The 18074-nt window shown below is 43.1% G+C and overlaps 1 protein-coding gene and 1 long non-coding RNA gene across 2 annotated transcripts; one reads left to right on the top strand and one right to left on the bottom strand.

The window, feature by feature from the left end:
• Positions 1–57: 57 nt before the first annotated feature.
• gpc2 (glypican 2) lies at positions 58–17349 on the bottom strand. The gene is made up of 11 exons (XM_030397114.1): positions 16834–17349; positions 14838–14996; positions 12723–12857; positions 10035–10210; positions 9839–9919; positions 8704–8869; positions 7955–8085; positions 6849–6995; positions 5482–5618; positions 3796–3968; positions 58–3187 (listed from the first exon to the last, which is right to left on the bottom strand). Exons 1-11 carry the CDS (start codon positions 17009–17011, stop codon positions 2910–2912), a joined length of 1761 nt encoding a protein of 586 aa, XP_030252974.1. The 5' UTR covers positions 17012–17349; the 3' UTR covers positions 58–2909.
• LOC115569171 (uncharacterized) lies at positions 15085–17132 on the top strand. Its single transcript, XR_003981509.1, has 3 exons — positions 15085–15174; positions 15349–15465; positions 16806–17132. It is a non-coding gene; the product is annotated as an uncharacterized LOC115569171 (long non-coding RNA).
• Positions 17350–18074: the final 725 nt, after the last annotated feature.

Here is an 18074-nt window from a genome sequence, read left to right as displayed (position 1 = left end):
GATGACATTTTCTTGTTTTTGCTGCTTTTTGTATTCAATAAAAAAAGAAACACAACATACAGATTTCTTGAGTTTTTTTAATGAAGCAGAAAATATCACTCGTTCGATACCAAAAAACTGTTACAACAACATGAAAAAAGTTGTGCTATACTTTCACCATAAAGGAATGTGCGAGTGGTGGGAACGGATGAGAGGTCGTATTAAAGAACCGGACCTGACGTTTTTCAAAAAGTTTTACCTGAAATTCAGAGAAATACTGCAGCCAACTGCAACCTAATCCGACTGCTGATCATCGAAAGCACATATGATTACAATACTTGAGAAATACTGTTTGTTTTTTTGTTTTTTCATTTGAAGTTGTGCAACATAATACTGTGTTTGTGGTGAAGTCTTGAACTGACTCTGAAGGGTTTCATTCCAAATTAATCTGACGTCAAAACTCCAACAATTTGATTGCTGGCACCAACGTTTACAGCCTAACTCTACTTTACCGACAAAATCATTCCTCTCAGATGCCGAGTGATTTAAAAGTAGAACGTTTTTAGAATGAAACCCATCTCTCGCTATTCTTTCGTACTGTACAGGTGAAGTAGCCCATTTGGCTAGAAGTGATCTTCTGTCACGACCAAGTGAATCTCACAACCCCTCGTCTGACAGAAAAGTGTCCTTTCACAGCATCTATACATTCTTTTTATATTCTCCGTCTGCAGCCCGTCTCTGCTGTCTTTTGGGATCCTATCAATCAACTTCTCGAAGAATTAGAGACGATGACATTTTGGGAAATACTCTTATTTGCTTTCTTAACAGCTGATTAGCTTAGCAGCCAGCCTAGCTCCGTCTAAAAGGTAAGAAAGCCGCCAACCAGCAACTTATCAGAGGTGGTAAAAGTACACGCAAAAACACAAAGTAGAAGTACTGATTCAATGACTGAGAACATTTCAGAGCCTGTACTTTTTCCCGCTTTTACTTGAGTACAAAGTATAAAGGTATTAAAGACATTGCTAATGGCCATGTCTCTGCAAAGCTAACTGAACATCACGTCATATAATGTTAAATTGTTAAACTTAAAGGTAGCGTCAGTAGGATTTATTAGAGCTGTTCGTAAACACACCACAGAAATAGCTGATTGCTGAGTTTCATTCTGAGGACGTCAAATTCCAACATTTGGGTCAGTCAAGCGTCTCGAACGGCTAAAAACTGAGAAAATAGACAAACCAGGCAGAGTGCAGCAGGATCTCTGCAGATACGAGGCACTAACACGCCTTTTCTCCTCATTCCAGTCTCCGGCTTTGTCTTTTATATCGGTGGTAGAAATCAGGCATGTGATGTTGGGAAGGCAGAAAGTTCAGATATTAGCATTAAAATGTAGGAAGCCGAAGTAAAAAGTTGTCGTAAAGCAAAAATCTACTTCATCACAACCAGCATCTTCCCGGGTCCAAGGAATTATGTTTTGACGTTTTGTCATTTTTCCACTTTAACCAGATCACAGTCAGTGAGCGTTTAAGTGCTGCATTCTATGTTACGTTTGGTTTGAGCCAGGCTAGCTGTTCCCATCTGTTTCCAGTCTTTATGCTAAGTTAAGCTAAGTGAACATGAACAGTGGCATCGATCTTTCTCATCTAACTCTGCAAGAAAGTGAATGAATGCATTTCCCAAAATGTCAAACTAATCTTCTAGTTCAAGCCTCTCTGTTTTGTTTTGTTTTTTCCTTCTTAAACATTCACCACATGAAAATGAAGAGCCACTATCTTTCAGTCGACTTTACATCATCTCCTCATCTTGTGTTGCTTTTTAGGAAAAATAAGTAGAAAAGCGCGGTATTTAAAAACAACAACAAAAAAAAAAAAACATCCCAACATCTGCTCAACGTGAAACCAGAACACACAACAAACGATATAACACACACACACACACACACACACACCTTAACAATCTCTGGTTGAGGCTTAAACACACCAGAAAAGAACTTCTGCTGGTCTTGTGACCCAATACTGTTTGATATTTAAGTGTTGAGATGGTTAATAATATTTTAAATGATTGGTTTTTACGAAAAGTATCAATAAATACAACTTAATTTTTCCTTTTTCTTTAAACCAGAGAGAGTTAAAACACACACTTCTCTTAAAAGATAAAAAAACACTCAACCCTTGCCTTCAAATCATAAGAAGAACAACAATGAAATATATTACAAATAAATTAATAACATCAATATATTACATTACATCACCGCAAATTAACTTTAGAGCTTTTGGGTACATTCAAAATAAGCCCCTTGTTTGGTTTCAAGAGTCAAACTATTGACTTTCTTTAATCTACGAGCCAAAATACAGAGATTTAATTAAGCAAGTTAATTAAATCTCACCACCTCAGCGACTGGACTGAAACTAAGATCAATTAAATTAATTAACTTAATGTCAAGATGGAATCAGCTGCTTGTTGAAACTACACAGTTATTAACTGAGTAATCTCACAGAGCTCCAAACCACGAGACCCAAACATGCTGCGAACTCTTCTCCTGTTGTTCTGTTCGTCTCTTTCACCCTCTGGACTTTTCTGCTCCAGCACAGCACGCGATCAGTATCGAGACTCCAATCGCTCAAACATCACACGAGTGGCACTAAAATAAGAAAATGGCGTTTATCATTAAGTATTGTTTGTGCTCATCGATGCCTGATAATGCCTCGTCTGTGGGCAATAGTAAAAATATTCACTTTAACTTATTCATTCTGTGCTGTAAACAGGTTTTTGATTATTGCTAAATTAGCCTGTTTTGTCTTCTTTTGTTTTGTTTTTTTCTGCTGGTGCAAACAAATGGAATGACTATTTTTTTTTTCTTCATAATGTGCTTCAGACTCCAGCATGTTAAAACACCTCCACCTCCACCTCCACCTCCAGACTGTAATAACCAGCTATCTCCACATGGGGGCAACAGTGACCATAAGAGGCAAAGACAACAAAGGAACGAGGGAGAAAGAGAGCTGGCTGCTTGCAGATCTGACCCGTCCGTGGCCGTTGTTCTTGTTCCACTTGGACCCGTTTCTTTCCCGGACTCGAGGCGGCTTTGCCGGGTTGGCGGGGGGGTTGCGAGCGGGTTTGTTGTAGGGGGGGGAGTAGGGCCCGTAACCTGGCCAATCATCATTGTACCTTTCACCGTGATCTCCGCCCCCTGAGCCACTGCCCTCCTCACCTGGAATAAAAAGATATCTGACTGATGAATGGATGTAAAAAAGTTGCTTTCTTATTTACAGAATAAGTTTTATCAAGTGTGACACAAGTCCTTTAAATCCTGAGCACAGGTGATGCATCACACCAAATTTACACATTCAAGTGTGTTTAAAGGCCTCGGGGAGTGATATGGCATAGTGATATCTGCCTGGCTGCAGAGGAAGCTGCATGTAATCTAAAATTGCCTCCAGTGATGTCACACAGTGGCTATATTGCATTGTGGGTAATATAGGTGCTACGTTTTGAAAAGCAGTCCACTGGTCTAACATTGCACTCATATTGGACTCATTATGGACAGTTTAAGAACAATAACACCTGTCTTATTCTAATAAACTCTTCTTCCTCATCAACCTGGCAACTACATTACCCACAATGCAACTTTGCCACTAAATGACATCACTGGAGGCAATTTATCAGATTACATGCAGCGTCCTCAGGAGAATGAAAAGGCTTTATATCGCTGCACAAGATCTGTAAACAAACGTTAATGTGTAGAATTGGTGGAGTTGTCCTTTAATGCTCCTTTAAGGATATGGACAGGTACATAAACATGCCCTCAGGAGTACTTACTGTCCATGAAGTCCATGTCCTGTCCGCTCTGAGCGTGTCTCAGCTTGTTGGTCACCACCCTCAGCTCCATGATCAGCTGTCGGGTCCTCACATCTGGCCGGGCGATGTCTACCTCCACCTCGGGGTTGTTGATCTGGCTCACCAGCCCGTCACCTGTCACATCCGGGAGGTACCTGAGTGAGCACACGCAGAGGCGTTAATGCACAGAAGAACTGACATCGGACATTCAAGGCCGTCAGCAAGCTTCCAATGACTCCTTGTCAGCAGCTTTTTGGCCGATTGAGCATGTAGAATCTGCAGCAGTTCATTGATAAGCAACATCAATCTGATTGGCTGTTCAGGTAAATTGATAAGTGCACAAAAAGTCAATGAAACAAAGGAAAACCCCCCTCGAGCCTGTCGCTGTACATCAATGATTTCACCCATTTAGTGCAGTTTCTCTTCTTCCTCTCTGCCAGAGGTGTTTGCAACTTTCTATCAGACATATTCTCCATTATGAGCAGCGTTATTAGCGAGAATGGTGTAAATAAATGCTGTTTAATCAAAACAGTGGTCTGTATGTTGGCAGAGACGTGAGGCAGTTGGCCTTCGATGCAGCTACTTCTTGAATGACAGCTTGGTGCGTCAGGATCTTTATCCTTCAGGGCAACTTCGCCCATCATAGTACGTCCACTGAAAGTGCTCGTTCTGCCAGATTTAGATATTTACTACAAGTGTCTGATAACATTATGGACACGTTTAAAGAAGAGTTTTTTTCAAACCTCTCGTTAAAGCCCAGACTCCATTGAGAAAACCATACATTTTACCTTGCAGATCACTGTTAAACACACAACATTCAAACTCAACAGAAACAAAATGAAACCAACTCGGTTTGTTCCAGAAATGAACTCTGATTTTGTCAGAATGAACCCTGAATTCACAGAGTTAGATGTGACAATATTCTCTACATGCTGTTTATTTTCCTGCTGCGATCTTGATTGTTTAGTATGAAACCTGCCCCCATATTAGATCGTCAGCTGTGATTGGCTCGGCATCGACCAGGGAGCATGTAATCATTTCCATTCTGAGCATGTTATCATGCTGACGTCAGCACTTAGCTGCTCACAGCCGCAGACTCGGTGCTGTGTTTAAATCTGGAGCCTGATTATTTTGTTGCTGCAGGCCTGATTGTCCCAAATACCTCTGTATGCCATTGTTTGATGATATAAACAATAACTGATGATTAATTTAGCAGCACTCTCTCCCACTTTAGCACTGAAACACTGCCCTGTATGACATGCTTTTATTTTGGCCAAGGTAAGCTGCTCAGGTGAGTGTATGTGGACATAAAACTGTTTCTTACTGCAGCAGGAACATCGTAGACACATATTCATCCATTATGCAGACATGTTTTCTTCTCTCTCTCACACACACACACACACACACACACACAGGACTGCACGGTGTCTATAAACCAGCCCGGACACGTGATGCCCGGCTGCATCTGTGTGCATGAAAGCAAGCAGCCCCACGCAGAGTGCATGTGGGTGACTGGTGGAGGCTAAATTAAATAAACTCTGTTCCATCTGTTGCGTCCGTCCACCTCTGCACCATCGCTCACTCTCCCTCCTCCTCCGTCTCCACCTCTACCGGACCCCTCCCTCCATCCCTCCATCCCTCCATCCCTCCTCTCTGGATCTAGCTCACCTCCCCCGGGTCTGCCCATTCCAGCAGCGGTCCTCATTAGTGACGTCGGCAGCCATCTTCTCATCGTTGCAGATGGTGTGTGGGAGGGACACCCAGAAGCCACGCATGGGCCTCAGTCGTTCCTTCAGCTCGGTAACCTGCACGGAGGCGTAAAGAAATCGGTGATGACTCAGACCTGGTTTTTAAAGTGTCCTTGTTTGGTATGGCTGGCTGGAGGAAGCATATTGAGGCTGCAGTGCTGACGCCGGGCAGTCAGAAGGAGACATGACACGGGTTTCTGGGTCAGCTCTTAGACCGCATGTCTTTAATGTTTTATAAATAGATGTGAATACCTACTATCCTCCTTCTCTCCCCTCTGCTCTTGGTTTCATTTATTTTTCCAGCGCTTCTATATTGCAAGACGTCTGTTGTCACGGGGGGGAACGACTCCTGCGCTCTTTATTATTAGCTGCTTGTAATAAGCTTAGATTTATTTCGCTTTTCTGGTGTTCGTGATCTTGTTGGTTTCTGCTCAACTGCTATTTCTGAACCCTGACGCCTGAACAAAACACACATATTTCACTTTATTAATTGCACTTTCAATGCGTTATACTTATTTTTGCATACTTACAGCTTCACTATAGTTTTTCGGACATTTTTCATCAGTTTAGGCAAAAACAAACAAACGATCTTTGTTTTCATGACTGAAGAAACCAAACTGACCTTAAAGGAAAACGCAATCTCATATTGATTTACTGTGTTCACATGTGGCGGACCCTGCCACCTTTCTAGCTTCAAACAGTGTTCTGGGACCTTGTTTTCTCGTTTTCTTCTTGAGTCTGTGTAATGACCTAAATATTAAAATACTGAGTTTGAATCTCTTCTCCAAAACTACATAGTGCCCCTTAAGAGAAGCACTCATTAATATCAGATAATTATCATCCGACTGCAGCTTTCCTCGGCTTTATGGAGGGATTTTGCATCTTTCAGCTAAATTGTTTTTTGGTTTTCTGGCAACTTTTAGTGTTTTGGTTCACGCCAACTGTTCTCATTAGTGATGTTTTTCAGGGTGAAAGTTCGTAAAGCACACTGTGCCAAAATGATCAGCTGGGGGAGTAATGATCCATCGATTTCGAGGGATTAATGATTCATTACCATCGGTGCGAACTGAAAACATCGATCCATATCATCGTCTTTTGTTCTTGTTGTTAAGCCATGTTTCTTTTTTTTCATTTACTTTAACAGGAAAGAGAAGATTCAGGGGCCTTTACTCAATGTCGTGTTTGGAGCTTGTTGTCCAAATCCATCAATACAGATTGATTTAAATGCACAACATTAAAACAATACTGATGAGCAGCTGCTACACATAGTGTGTGTTTCTCCCTCACCAGTCGGTCCAGGTTGGTGCCTGCAGCCGTGGTGGGTTTCTCCTCGGGGCTGTAGGTTCGGAAGGGCCTCCTGTTGCCGCCCGACTCTTTGGGGGAGCGTTTGGAGCGTCCAGGAGCCGGCCGAGGGCTTCCACAACCTTGGAACACCTGGAGTAAGCAACATCAGGCGATTAATGAGGTAATGAGCAATTGTATAATGTTTACAACAGGTTTTCAGCTTCTATGTGATCAATTAAAGGACAACTGGATGTACATATACGGACATTCTCTAGCCTCAAGGAGATACTTTGCTTTTTTATCGCATTCACTCTCCTTCAATCTGCTTTGCAACGTCAGAGAGGTAATTCGCGGCTCCTCACGGGGGGGGGGGGGGGGGAGGGGCTACAGACCCAGCATGAACCGTAATGACTCTGATTTGAGTGCAGCTGGGGACCTTTGTTGCAAGTCATGCCCCATTTATTTCTCTCTTTCTCCTCATTTCCTGACATCTCTCTGATGTCAAAATGTAAAACAACATTTTAAAATACCCCTCCCCCCTAAAAAATACATTAAATTTTAACATTTCTCCTAAAGGTCTTTGACTGCAGCCCTACAACATGTCTCAAAGGAGTCGCTGCTCTGCTTGAGACCTTCCTGATGTTACACTGTGCCTTCTATCACGGCAACTGGAAATGCAAGGCTGTTTGTGTGGGAAAACATTGCAACTGAACTGAAATTTTGCAACATAAAATTGTTGAAAAGGTTCTCCGTAACCTCCGTCATCACGCTCTTTTGCTGAAAGGCAGATGAAGCTGAGCTGTAAAGGAAAAAAGAGCTTCCTGTTCCTTAAAAGCACCGCTATTCTCTTTTCTAACTACATGTGGGTGTCTCTCTGGTGGATTAGCTCCTGGGATTCCCGCCATGTTTTAATCTTTCTGTAAGGCTGTCGTGCTCTCTGTGCATAATTCTTGCCGCTTTGACTCCATGCTGTCTCATTAAGGAGATTATAATTCAATTTAAACAATAATCGAGACTATAGAACAACTAGTCTGTTAAAAAAATGCATTAATGTTCAAAATATTGCCCGTTTTTATTTCCCCGTCATCTTCCTCTGCCCTCGTCCTTGCCTTAGTGGAGATGCTGACGCTGTTCTCCTGCATGTGCATGATGGCCTCCGACACTTTCACAGAGATGGAGTCGGCTGCGAGCTCGATGTTGAACGGCCCCTCCAACTTCTCTGAAACCTGGTACAGAGAGTCTGATGGAGGACACACGGAGATACAGAAATAGAGATTCACGACAAGTTATCCGGGAATCTCTTCCTGGCTAATCAGCTAAAAAAGGTGTTTCATCTGTGTATGAGGTTACAGGACTGTAAGATTAGGAAGTAAGCCAAGAATTGGAAAAATATGGTGGAGATTGGTGGTCGGACAAAAGGGGTACATGGGGGTAAAGTGGGTTCAGGGTGTGGTGCACATGGATCGGGTGGTGAAAGATAAGAGGAAGCACTGAACATGATGAGAAAAAAAAGGGAAGGAACGTCCGGGTTTGATGAAAGGGGAAAGGAAACACAGTAAGACAGATCAATTGTGATGGAGCAGAGACGCATGAATGATTAATGGAGGAGGAATTCATTAGGGGGAAAGGGAAGAGAAGGTAAATGAGTGACGGAGGGCAATAAATGAATCTACTTTTAGGTAGGCTCAATTCAATTATGATGATAATTCAAAATGACTCCACGTGTCATTTAGGCCGTGACATTATTTCGCATGACGGCCTGAAACTTGAAATATGAGCCAAAAAAACATGACCCCTGAATCCACCTAAACAACAACAACACTATATGAGTGTGTTCTGTCATTCGACCCTCACCCACCAATGAAATTGTTCCACTCGGTGTCCAGGTCGGCCTGATTGGCCAAGCAGCCCTTCATCACGTTGAGGCACAGGGAGTGGCAGGGCCGCAGGGAGGGCATGCCTCGACACAGAGGGCAGTACCACTGACGCATCAGCCCACGCACACACTCCGAATCTGCTGTCAGCTGGGAAACGGCCGAGGGTCAGAGAGTCAGGGCGAGGAGAGGAAATACAACATTAAAGGGATATTCCGGTGTAAGTTTAATCCATGGTCCAAATCAACGTGAAACTGTGTTAGACTCCCTCTCGAGAGATCAAGTTAGCAGACCGCTAATTTACGGAGTTTTATCAACCTCAGAAACGACCGCACGACAACAATACACTGCAGTAAATGGATCCAAATATAAACCGCCACCAAAAAGCCACAAATAATGCTCAGAACAGCACCAAACTTCAGCAACAGTACAAATAGGGTCTCAGCACATAGTCCGGGGCATCTAACCTCCGCTAGCTTAGCTGGATTTCTATTGGGAAGCTAAAAACAGATTTCAACTCTCCTCCATCAGCTTCCTGGTCGGGGAAGTCCCGACGTGACAATTACCGAGTGCGGTTAGAAATGCTCAATTCCGTTCTTTTCCCTGTCCGCTCTCGATAATAACTGTTATAAACTGGCAGGTAAGACTCATATGAACTTTGATTGCTTTTCCATGGAGTCATAATCAGACATTTTCATCCATGAGCCTCAGAACTCTACTGCACTCGGTAATCGACTCGTGGGGACTTCCCGTCAACAGGAAGCTGCTGCAGAAGAGTGGTAAATTTAGTCAGCTTTTCAGTAGAAATCCAGCTAAGCTAGCGGAGGTTAGATGCCCCGGACTATGTGCTGAGACCCTATTTGTACTGTTGCTGAAGTTTGGTGCTGTTCTGAGCATTATTTGTGGCTTTTTGGTGGCGGTTTATATTTGGATCCATTTACTGCAGTGTATTGTTGTCGTGCGGTCGTTTCTGAGGTTGATAAAACTCCGTAACTTAGCGGTCTGCTAACTTGATCTCTCGAGAGGGAGTCTAACACAGTTTCACGGTGTGTTAGACCATGGATTAAATTTACACCGGAGTATCCCTTTAACTGTGGTCACCTGAAGGCTACAACTCACCTTTGTTGCTTTGTTAACAATATCCCGACCGGTAGCCAAGCCCTGTGATAGTGCTCTGGCTGCGATGAAAGCCCTCGACACCTGAGTTTAAAAGGAAAGAGAACACAGAAACATTAGTTCATTAATCAGAATCAATCTGTATAACTGGAAATCTGCATCAAGAGGGTTTTGTCCGTGTTAACATCATTTATCGTACTTGTACACGCAGTTTGCGCGGCACGTCTCCAAACGGCTGCAGCTGCTCGGCGTGCTTGCTGACACACTCCAGGTAGTCCTCACTGAACTGGTACTGGGGGTTAACCAGAGAGAAGACCCGCTCCACCAGTCTGGACCAGAAGTCTGACAGAACCTCTGACAGACTTACGCTTCCCCCTGTGAACACAAGAGCAACTGTGAGTGACTGCCGGCACACAGCAGACCTGTGATCAGATCAATGTCATGTTCCTGCGGGGGTTTATGAGAGAAAGAGCGTTATATTAGACGATGTTTCAGCAGAGTGGATGTTTGATGTTTGGCTTTTCATCTAAAGCACTAAATCCTAATGCGGTGTGCTACCTTGGTCGCATTTCCGCCCAGTAATCAGTGCTCTCTCCTTTAGTCTCAGAAACTACTTTGCAAGGATCTAAAAGGTTCATTCAGTCCCTTTGCGGTCTAAAGACGCTGATGTATGAAAAAGCAGCAGCTGTTTTTACACGTTCTTTTTGCTCACGACTAAACAATTTAACTGCAGCTGACTGGTAATAAATTTACCAATCAGAAAGGTGGAGTACTGCAATTCCCACCCACAAAGTTCCTAACTTAATTCAGACTCTTGGTCCCTGCATTGGAAACACAGCTTATGATGCTCATTGGACCTGGTTAAAGGAATAGTTCACCTCCAAACTAAGAAGTCACACAATAACTGGTCACTTCCATGACGTCCGTTGCCTGCGAAACCATCAAACATGATGCGAGTTTGCCACTATTACATGCAATTCCAAGGTTCATCAAGAAAGATGATACACACCTAACCTGACTTTTGTGAGACAGATTGATGGGGGGGCTACACGCGGCACAAGCAGACTGGAGAACTCTGATTGAAATAGTTGCTGATGACCAATTCAGCTTCAACAGTTTGGAAAACACTTGACATCTCGTTAAATGCTGACTAACCACATTTAGTTGTCCGACCATTTGTGACTGTTATATCAGAGTACCAATTCAAATTTTCATTTTTGTGTGAACTCTCCCTTTATCAAAAAGAATTCTGAACATGAAAAGCAAAAATATTTTACCACATTTTCTTTAACCAGCTACATAAAAGCCAAAACACAAGACAGCTTTGTGTCTCATTTGATGTCACGTTGTGTGTCACACAGTGTTCAGTTCCTCCTCATGTTTGTCTTCCTGTCACTGTGGGTGCTTATCAGTCCCTGTACATTTGTAAAAACTGGCAGACAGGATTCTGAATATGCGACTCACCAGTCTGTAGTCTACTATACGGCCTCAAATTAGCCATACATGCTGTTTGGCAAACAAAGACAGGTTGACTAAGCAGCAACAGCCTGCAGACAGACTTGCCAGCGAGCGGCTGTCGTGCCAAAACAGAACGATGCAGAACCGAAATAGAAACAGTCGTCCGTGGGATTCCAATTTTCCCTCGCTCTCTTTTTTTCTCTCCAGTTCTTCTTGGCATTTCAATTCTCCTCGGATGACAATGCCGCCTCTTTTTCTGCTGTCCAGAGCGGATTTACCACCACGCGGACGTGAACTGATACAACTACACTGAGCCGCCAGCGCCAACAAGGAATCGTCACGGCTCTTTACCAAAGTACTTTACCAACTTTAACCAGAGGAAACACTTTATTCATTCCTCATGACGGTGATGGAGGCCAATGTAGATTACACTTTGCTTATTATTCACTTGAATTAATTAAACCCTTGTGTATGTGTGAGCAGAACCTGACCTGAGCGTGAACTGAGCAGAGATCTCAGCTAATTCAGAAGAAACTGTGTGAGCACATCACACTCTGTTCTCAGTCCTACGTAGGTATGTGATACTTTCAAGGCTGTTTCGCTCTGAAACCCTTTTGGTCTCGTCCACTTTCTCTATAAACCGTGACCTTCACTGTAGCTTGATGTCAGGCTCACCCAGAGAACGCCCTGGTGTGAAGCCGACCTTTCAGCTGAGATGGATCGACTCTGTAATTCTCTATTTTTCCATTTCACCATTATCAATATGTGTTTATTCATCTTTATATCAATCGCTTCTCAACAAGAATTTCCACCTCAATTAGCATTTTATTTAACTAGAAATGTAATTAACGGTTATCATTCTCATTTTGGTCCATTATGTTTGATGGATATCAACAAATCGTGACTAACATTCGTCACAAATACCAAGATCCAAAAGTCAAATTGTTCTATTTGTCCAACGAACCGTCAAAATAAAATCTTTTCACCTGCATAAATGACAAAGAAACTCATCCAATCCTGACATTTAAGAGGCTGGAAACCAGAAAATGTTTTTGCTGAAAAATGCAGCTCTAATATTAACGCACTAAAAGAAGCATGCAATTATTTTCATTATTGATTCATCTGCAGATTATTTTCACGACTAATCAATGTCAAAAAATCATGAAAGACGCTCAGAACAAATTCCCAGATCCCAAAGTGACGTCTTAGAATTAGACTTTTTGTCCAAACAACAGTCCAAAACACAGATTTGGTCTTTAATAACATATAAAACCAGTAAATTCTGACATTCAAGAAACTGGAACCAGCAAATGTTTGACATTTTTGCTTCAAAACAACTATTGATGCAAATTCAACCCAACTGGTGACACTTTGCAAAGACCACTCGACCATCTCGGATCAGATTGAGGTGAAAGTGATTGAAACTAACCAGAATAATATCTGCGCAGCTCCACGAACAGCTCCTGGAAGACGTGTGAATTCTGTGTGAAGAGGCGGCCGTAGGTCTTGGTAAACATCTGGTTCATGGACTTCTCTGACAATTCGATGAGCTCCCTGAAGAACTCTGCAGAGAGAGACAGGAAAAGCAAAGATTAGATATTAATCCATCACTCACCCACCTCCTTTTTCCTCTTAATATCCCGATGCCAGGTTTCTCAGTACGTGGGCGCTCAGTCACCCCCTCCTGTCCAAGATTAACAGCTCAGAGGGACAGTTACATCAGATCCTGCACGCTGGTAAATGAGTCTAACAACATGTACTCTATTTACGACTTTAGGACTCATACGCGGTCTCCCACACCTTCGGCGTGTTTAAATGATTCATCCCATATATTATATAAAAGGATGAGGAGGGGGGGAAAAAAAGGTGAGAGCAGTCCACAGCAGGTAGGAGGAGAACGTGTAAATTCAGCTCTCGGCTGGTTGCTACAAACCTGCAGCCGCACATACAGAATATGAGACAGCGTGGGCGGAAATCTCTAGAACAGTCACTGGAGCCGTCTAGGTAGATTTCCCACGCTGACCATTTGTTTAAAAAGGGACATTCTGCAGATTTAACACACGAAAGTCAGTTTATTGGCTCTGCTTGATCTTATTCAGATTGTGATTTCTGTGTTATAAAGTCATCTGTGGCTCTGGAGGGGGTGCACACAGTGTCTGAGAAGATAACACTGATGAGGTCATGGTGATGTCATCAGGGTTAGCTCAGCTGGACTTGGCGATGACAAGTATGTGACAGAAATGCTGCATTGATTTTTTCAACAATACACTTTCCCAGTTGGAAAAACATTTTATCCGATAATTCCAACAGCACGTGAACGCACAGAAAGCTCGAAACTAAAGATGCTAGAGAGCTGCATCATGGGAAACGTAGGCTCCATTTTTTCCCTGGAGTTTAACGCATACTAGAAACAAAAGGTCAGGATATCTTCACCATTATTACCTCCTCCACCTCATTAATTTATCAGGAAATGTATTAAGGTGGCTGATATCTATGAGTGAGTAGATCTGGCTAGCTTTAATTATGGTGAAGCAATTACGATTGGCTCAAGATTTAGAGCGAGTCTCATATTGGATTAGGATTGATTGAATTAAAGCGGACTGTTGGGCCTTGGCAGAGGTATACGCTCTACTGAGTACCATTCTAATTATAATCTCCTTATAGGTCCTCCAACCTTATGAAAGTGCCACGAAAGTGTTTGGATGTGCTGGAGTTCTTTAATTTCAGCAGCTCCTGAGTGTGGATGAAACATTAATAAGAACCACGCGAGGATCTCTGAGATATGTATGCAGCGCTGCGCTTTTGGCTCCCAAAGTCAATCTCGTGGCTCAGATATCCGTCCGTCTGAGAGGAACCACGCAGGCGGAGATCCTAAATAAGTTTTTAATCAGCTGTCACTCACCCAGCAGACAGACAGGGTGAGCGGAGGAGAAGCAGAGCGCTTCGGGGCTTCTTTTTAAAAAACATTTCCTTCAAATGTACCAACTGTGGCTTCAGAGAGAATTTCTTTTAAAACAGTTTCAAACTCAGATGTTCACATTAAAGTGTGTTTACAGGTCATGGAGAGTACGACTGCAAATGTGAAAAAAGTACCATAAAGCCTGTTGTGGCTCCGGAGGAAGCTGAACATAATCTGATTAACTACCTCCAGTGATGTCCCTCGTTGGTTTAGTTGCATTGTGGGTAATGTAGGCACCAGGTTTTTAAACAGAAAGACAAATGCGACATCTCTGGTTCTGCTGTGTCGATACTGATCATTTCTTTCTAAACTGTCCATAATGAGTCTTGTAGTGTTACAGGAGAGCAACGCTGGACCAGTGGACTGCTTTTCAAAACCCGGTGCCTACATTACCCACAATGCAACTGAGCCACTGAGTGACATCTATGGAGAGAAAGGTATTCGCTTCTTCTGAAGCCACAAAAGGTTTTATACTACTTTTTTTCTCACATGCAGTAGAACTCCCCGAGACCTGTAAACACACTCATGTATAACATTTGTGGAGTCACCCTTTAAACATGATCGAGAACTGCAAAATCTTCTCACCATCAAACCGGCGGTGCCTCTGGGTGAAAGTGGTCAAGAGGAACTGGCTGTTCTCCTCCACAGACTTGAGGAAGTCCCTCTCGCTCTGCAGGGCCAGCGTCTCCTCCATCTGGCTGGAGCAGCAGGTGTAGTCCTGAGGACAGAGCCGCAGGTGCTCGCCTGGAACACCAACAAGTTTGGATCAGTCGGTGCAGAAATAAGATTATTGGTTTCATCATAACACGACGTATGATCACGTGCATTTGCTTTGAATCTGCACGGTAATCTTGTCTTTTTTTTTTCTTACATTTTCGGGCTAATAGGCGCCCGACAAAAACCGAGACCCTCCCTCAGTAACGTGAGTCTATTATCAGCTCAAAGCAGATGTTTTTAATGGGGAAAGTCAATTCCACCACTCAGTCTGTTCATTTACTGTGGGGAAGTCTTATCAAAGATAAAGGGGTGTGATAGAAAATTGTAATTTCCCTGCATGAATTATTCAGCTTCAATCTGTCTTTCTTTGTCAGCTCAGGTTGGGTCTTTGATATGTCAGAGGTAATGATATGCAAACGACAACCAGGGGAGAGAAAGAGAAACAGAAAGAGGGCGCGAGGGAGAGAAGACGTCCCTCTGAACGTGGAATAAAAAGGTTTGTATTCTTTGTTTTTATAATTTTACACCTAGCGTGAGTATTATACTGCCGCGGAAAAAGTGTCGTTCCCAACTCCACCCTCGCTGATGTTCCTGTCTGCCTCTTTTGTTCTCTCTGTGCGTCTCACTATTAGTCGTCTCTCATCCCTCTATTTCCATTTCTAAACTGCCTCTCTTCATCCTTCGTCTCTCCCGGCCATCTGCTCCCCCCCTGGCCCACGGGACAGTGAGCCAAGACTCAGGCAGTTATAGCCCAACACACACACACACACACACACACGCGCACACGCACTCACACACACACGCTCACACGCTCACACAAAATCAATCAATACTGCAGACGCGGCCACAAAATAAATCCTCAAATCTGCAAGATCTGCAATCTCACAACAAATATTTCACTGATTGTTTTGTACTTTTTATTTGTGGTGGAAGCTGCAGGTTTGTCTGAGGACGACACACACACACACACACACACACACAAACACACACACACACACTCTATCATCCTCTCACTGATTTAACATGCAGAGCTGAACCTCCAGGAAACACATTTTCAGACGCTCCATCATTTGCAACCTCACTTTTTTTTTTCCTTCAGAGCAACATCCAAACAAATCTCCCCCTCATCCCTGCTGGAAAAACCAGCATAGATCAAAACCAGCACCAAAACACAACATATGCTGGTCTTGCTGGTCACCAGCAAGACCAGCATATGTTGTGTTTTGGTGCTGGTTTTGATCTATGCTGGTTTTTCCAGCAGGGCTCTCCTCTCCTCCAAAACTTCACATTACCCCCAAAAAACCTGTTTGTAATCCACATGCTATCTATTCATTGGCCAGTTGAGATTATCACCAGTGAGCAGAGCCTGTGGGTGTAGATATATATAAATATATATATGCATGCAGGGATTTAACAGTGGGCCAGTAGGCAAAGACTAATTAGGGGCGAGGTTCTTTGTTGCACCGGTGTTGGCAATTTGCTCATCCCCTTAATCATCCTATTTAAACAGCACAGAGGGGAGGAGGGGGCGGCTGTAATTTGTTTTAAACCGCCCTGCGTTATTTCTCTGGAGGAAAACTCGCCATGATATTCCAGCATTGTTTCTCTGACGCTTATGAGTTGAGTTTTGAGCCGCCCTGCACTTTCAGACAACACTTTACAAACCGGAACTCACATTTGTTGTTATTTAAAAGGTGTTTTTTTTCTGAAACAGGATGTTAATGATGAGGAGCTTTTTATTGTGACCTCAATGTGCAGACACATAAACTAGAGCACCTACAAAACGCATTTTAATTTATATAATAAGCTTGAATGAGGTTTATGTTTCATGTGCAGTCTAACAGGTTAGAAAGCAGAGTCTCACCGGAGATTTGAGTCAGCGGTGCGGTGCCTGTGCCGTAGCCCTTCTCCGCGTACACCTGCCGGGTGTCGGCGCAGCTCCTCCCCGCAGCAGCCACGGGGCTCCGGGTCCCCGACAGCGCGCACACCGCGCAGAGCAGCACCAGCAGCGGGTACCTGGGCAGAGACAGTCCGGTATCCATCCTCACGAACACGGCAGCAGGAGCGACGGCGGGTTTTATATCAAACAGGATAGCAGCTTAGTGAATAAATGAATGAATGTATGGCCGGTTTAGATTCACGCAAAAGTAAACCAAAAAAAAAGAGTAACAGTTTCCCGTCAGTTGTTTAAAGCAGTCATAATTTTCCCCCTGATGGATCCGGACCGGATTTCTTTATTTACATCGCACATATGTTTCCATCGACCGCGTCCAGTTAGTCTGTCCTTTCCTGGGAGATCCGCTCCTGTAGGTGGATGTGAGGGAGCCTGAACGGGGCGCTCCGTCCCCCAGACACATGAGTCAACAGCGCGGGAGTGAGCAGCACGACACCGGAAACACGACTCGTTTCAGAATAAAAGCAGAGGCCAGTTTATTGGGATTGCAACTCTTTTTGCATAGTCTGACCAGGGCTGTGCAGAGACCTTCAGAGGGACAGCTGCTCAAAGTGAAGATGGGCACATGGACCTGAAGACTGGTCTGTCAAAAGGAAATTAATTGACAACTAGTTAAGTGATTTTTGTGTTTAAGTCACCTTTCAAGCAAAAAATGTAAAACATTCTTTGGCTCTGGCTTTGTTACTTTTAGTTTTCATCCTCTCTTCACGAGGCATCTCTGCACTGCTGAATAAAATTTCAAGATAAATACAAAATTAATACAAACACAAAGATACAGTTAAAGCATGGTTAGTTCCAACGTGACATACTGACGGTACAATGATTTATCTTACACAGCTTTATATTAGAATTATAGATTTACCAATAGCTCTTTGATAATGCATACTTTTAGATTCTTGAATATTTATGGCCTGTTATTCTTAAATATAACATATGTTTTCTTCTGTTGAAAGACTAATAAAAAATACATAGAAAAACACTAATGAACACAATTGATTGCAAAGGATGTTACACTGTTCACCAAACTAGCAAAACAACCTACAACTAGAACTACTACTATACAGAAAATAAAAATACATTGCTTGGTAATTATCAGACTACTTACCATGTAGTTGGTAAAGCTGTAAAATTGGTGTTACCAAATTAAGCTA

This window comes from Sparus aurata, chromosome 18, assembly GCF_900880675.1.
Source record: "Sparus aurata chromosome 18, fSpaAur1.1, whole genome shotgun sequence".
NCBI classification, from domain to species: domain Eukaryota; kingdom Metazoa; phylum Chordata; class Actinopteri; order Spariformes; family Sparidae; genus Sparus; species Sparus aurata.
This window is presented reverse-complemented; position numbering and strand designations above follow the sequence as displayed.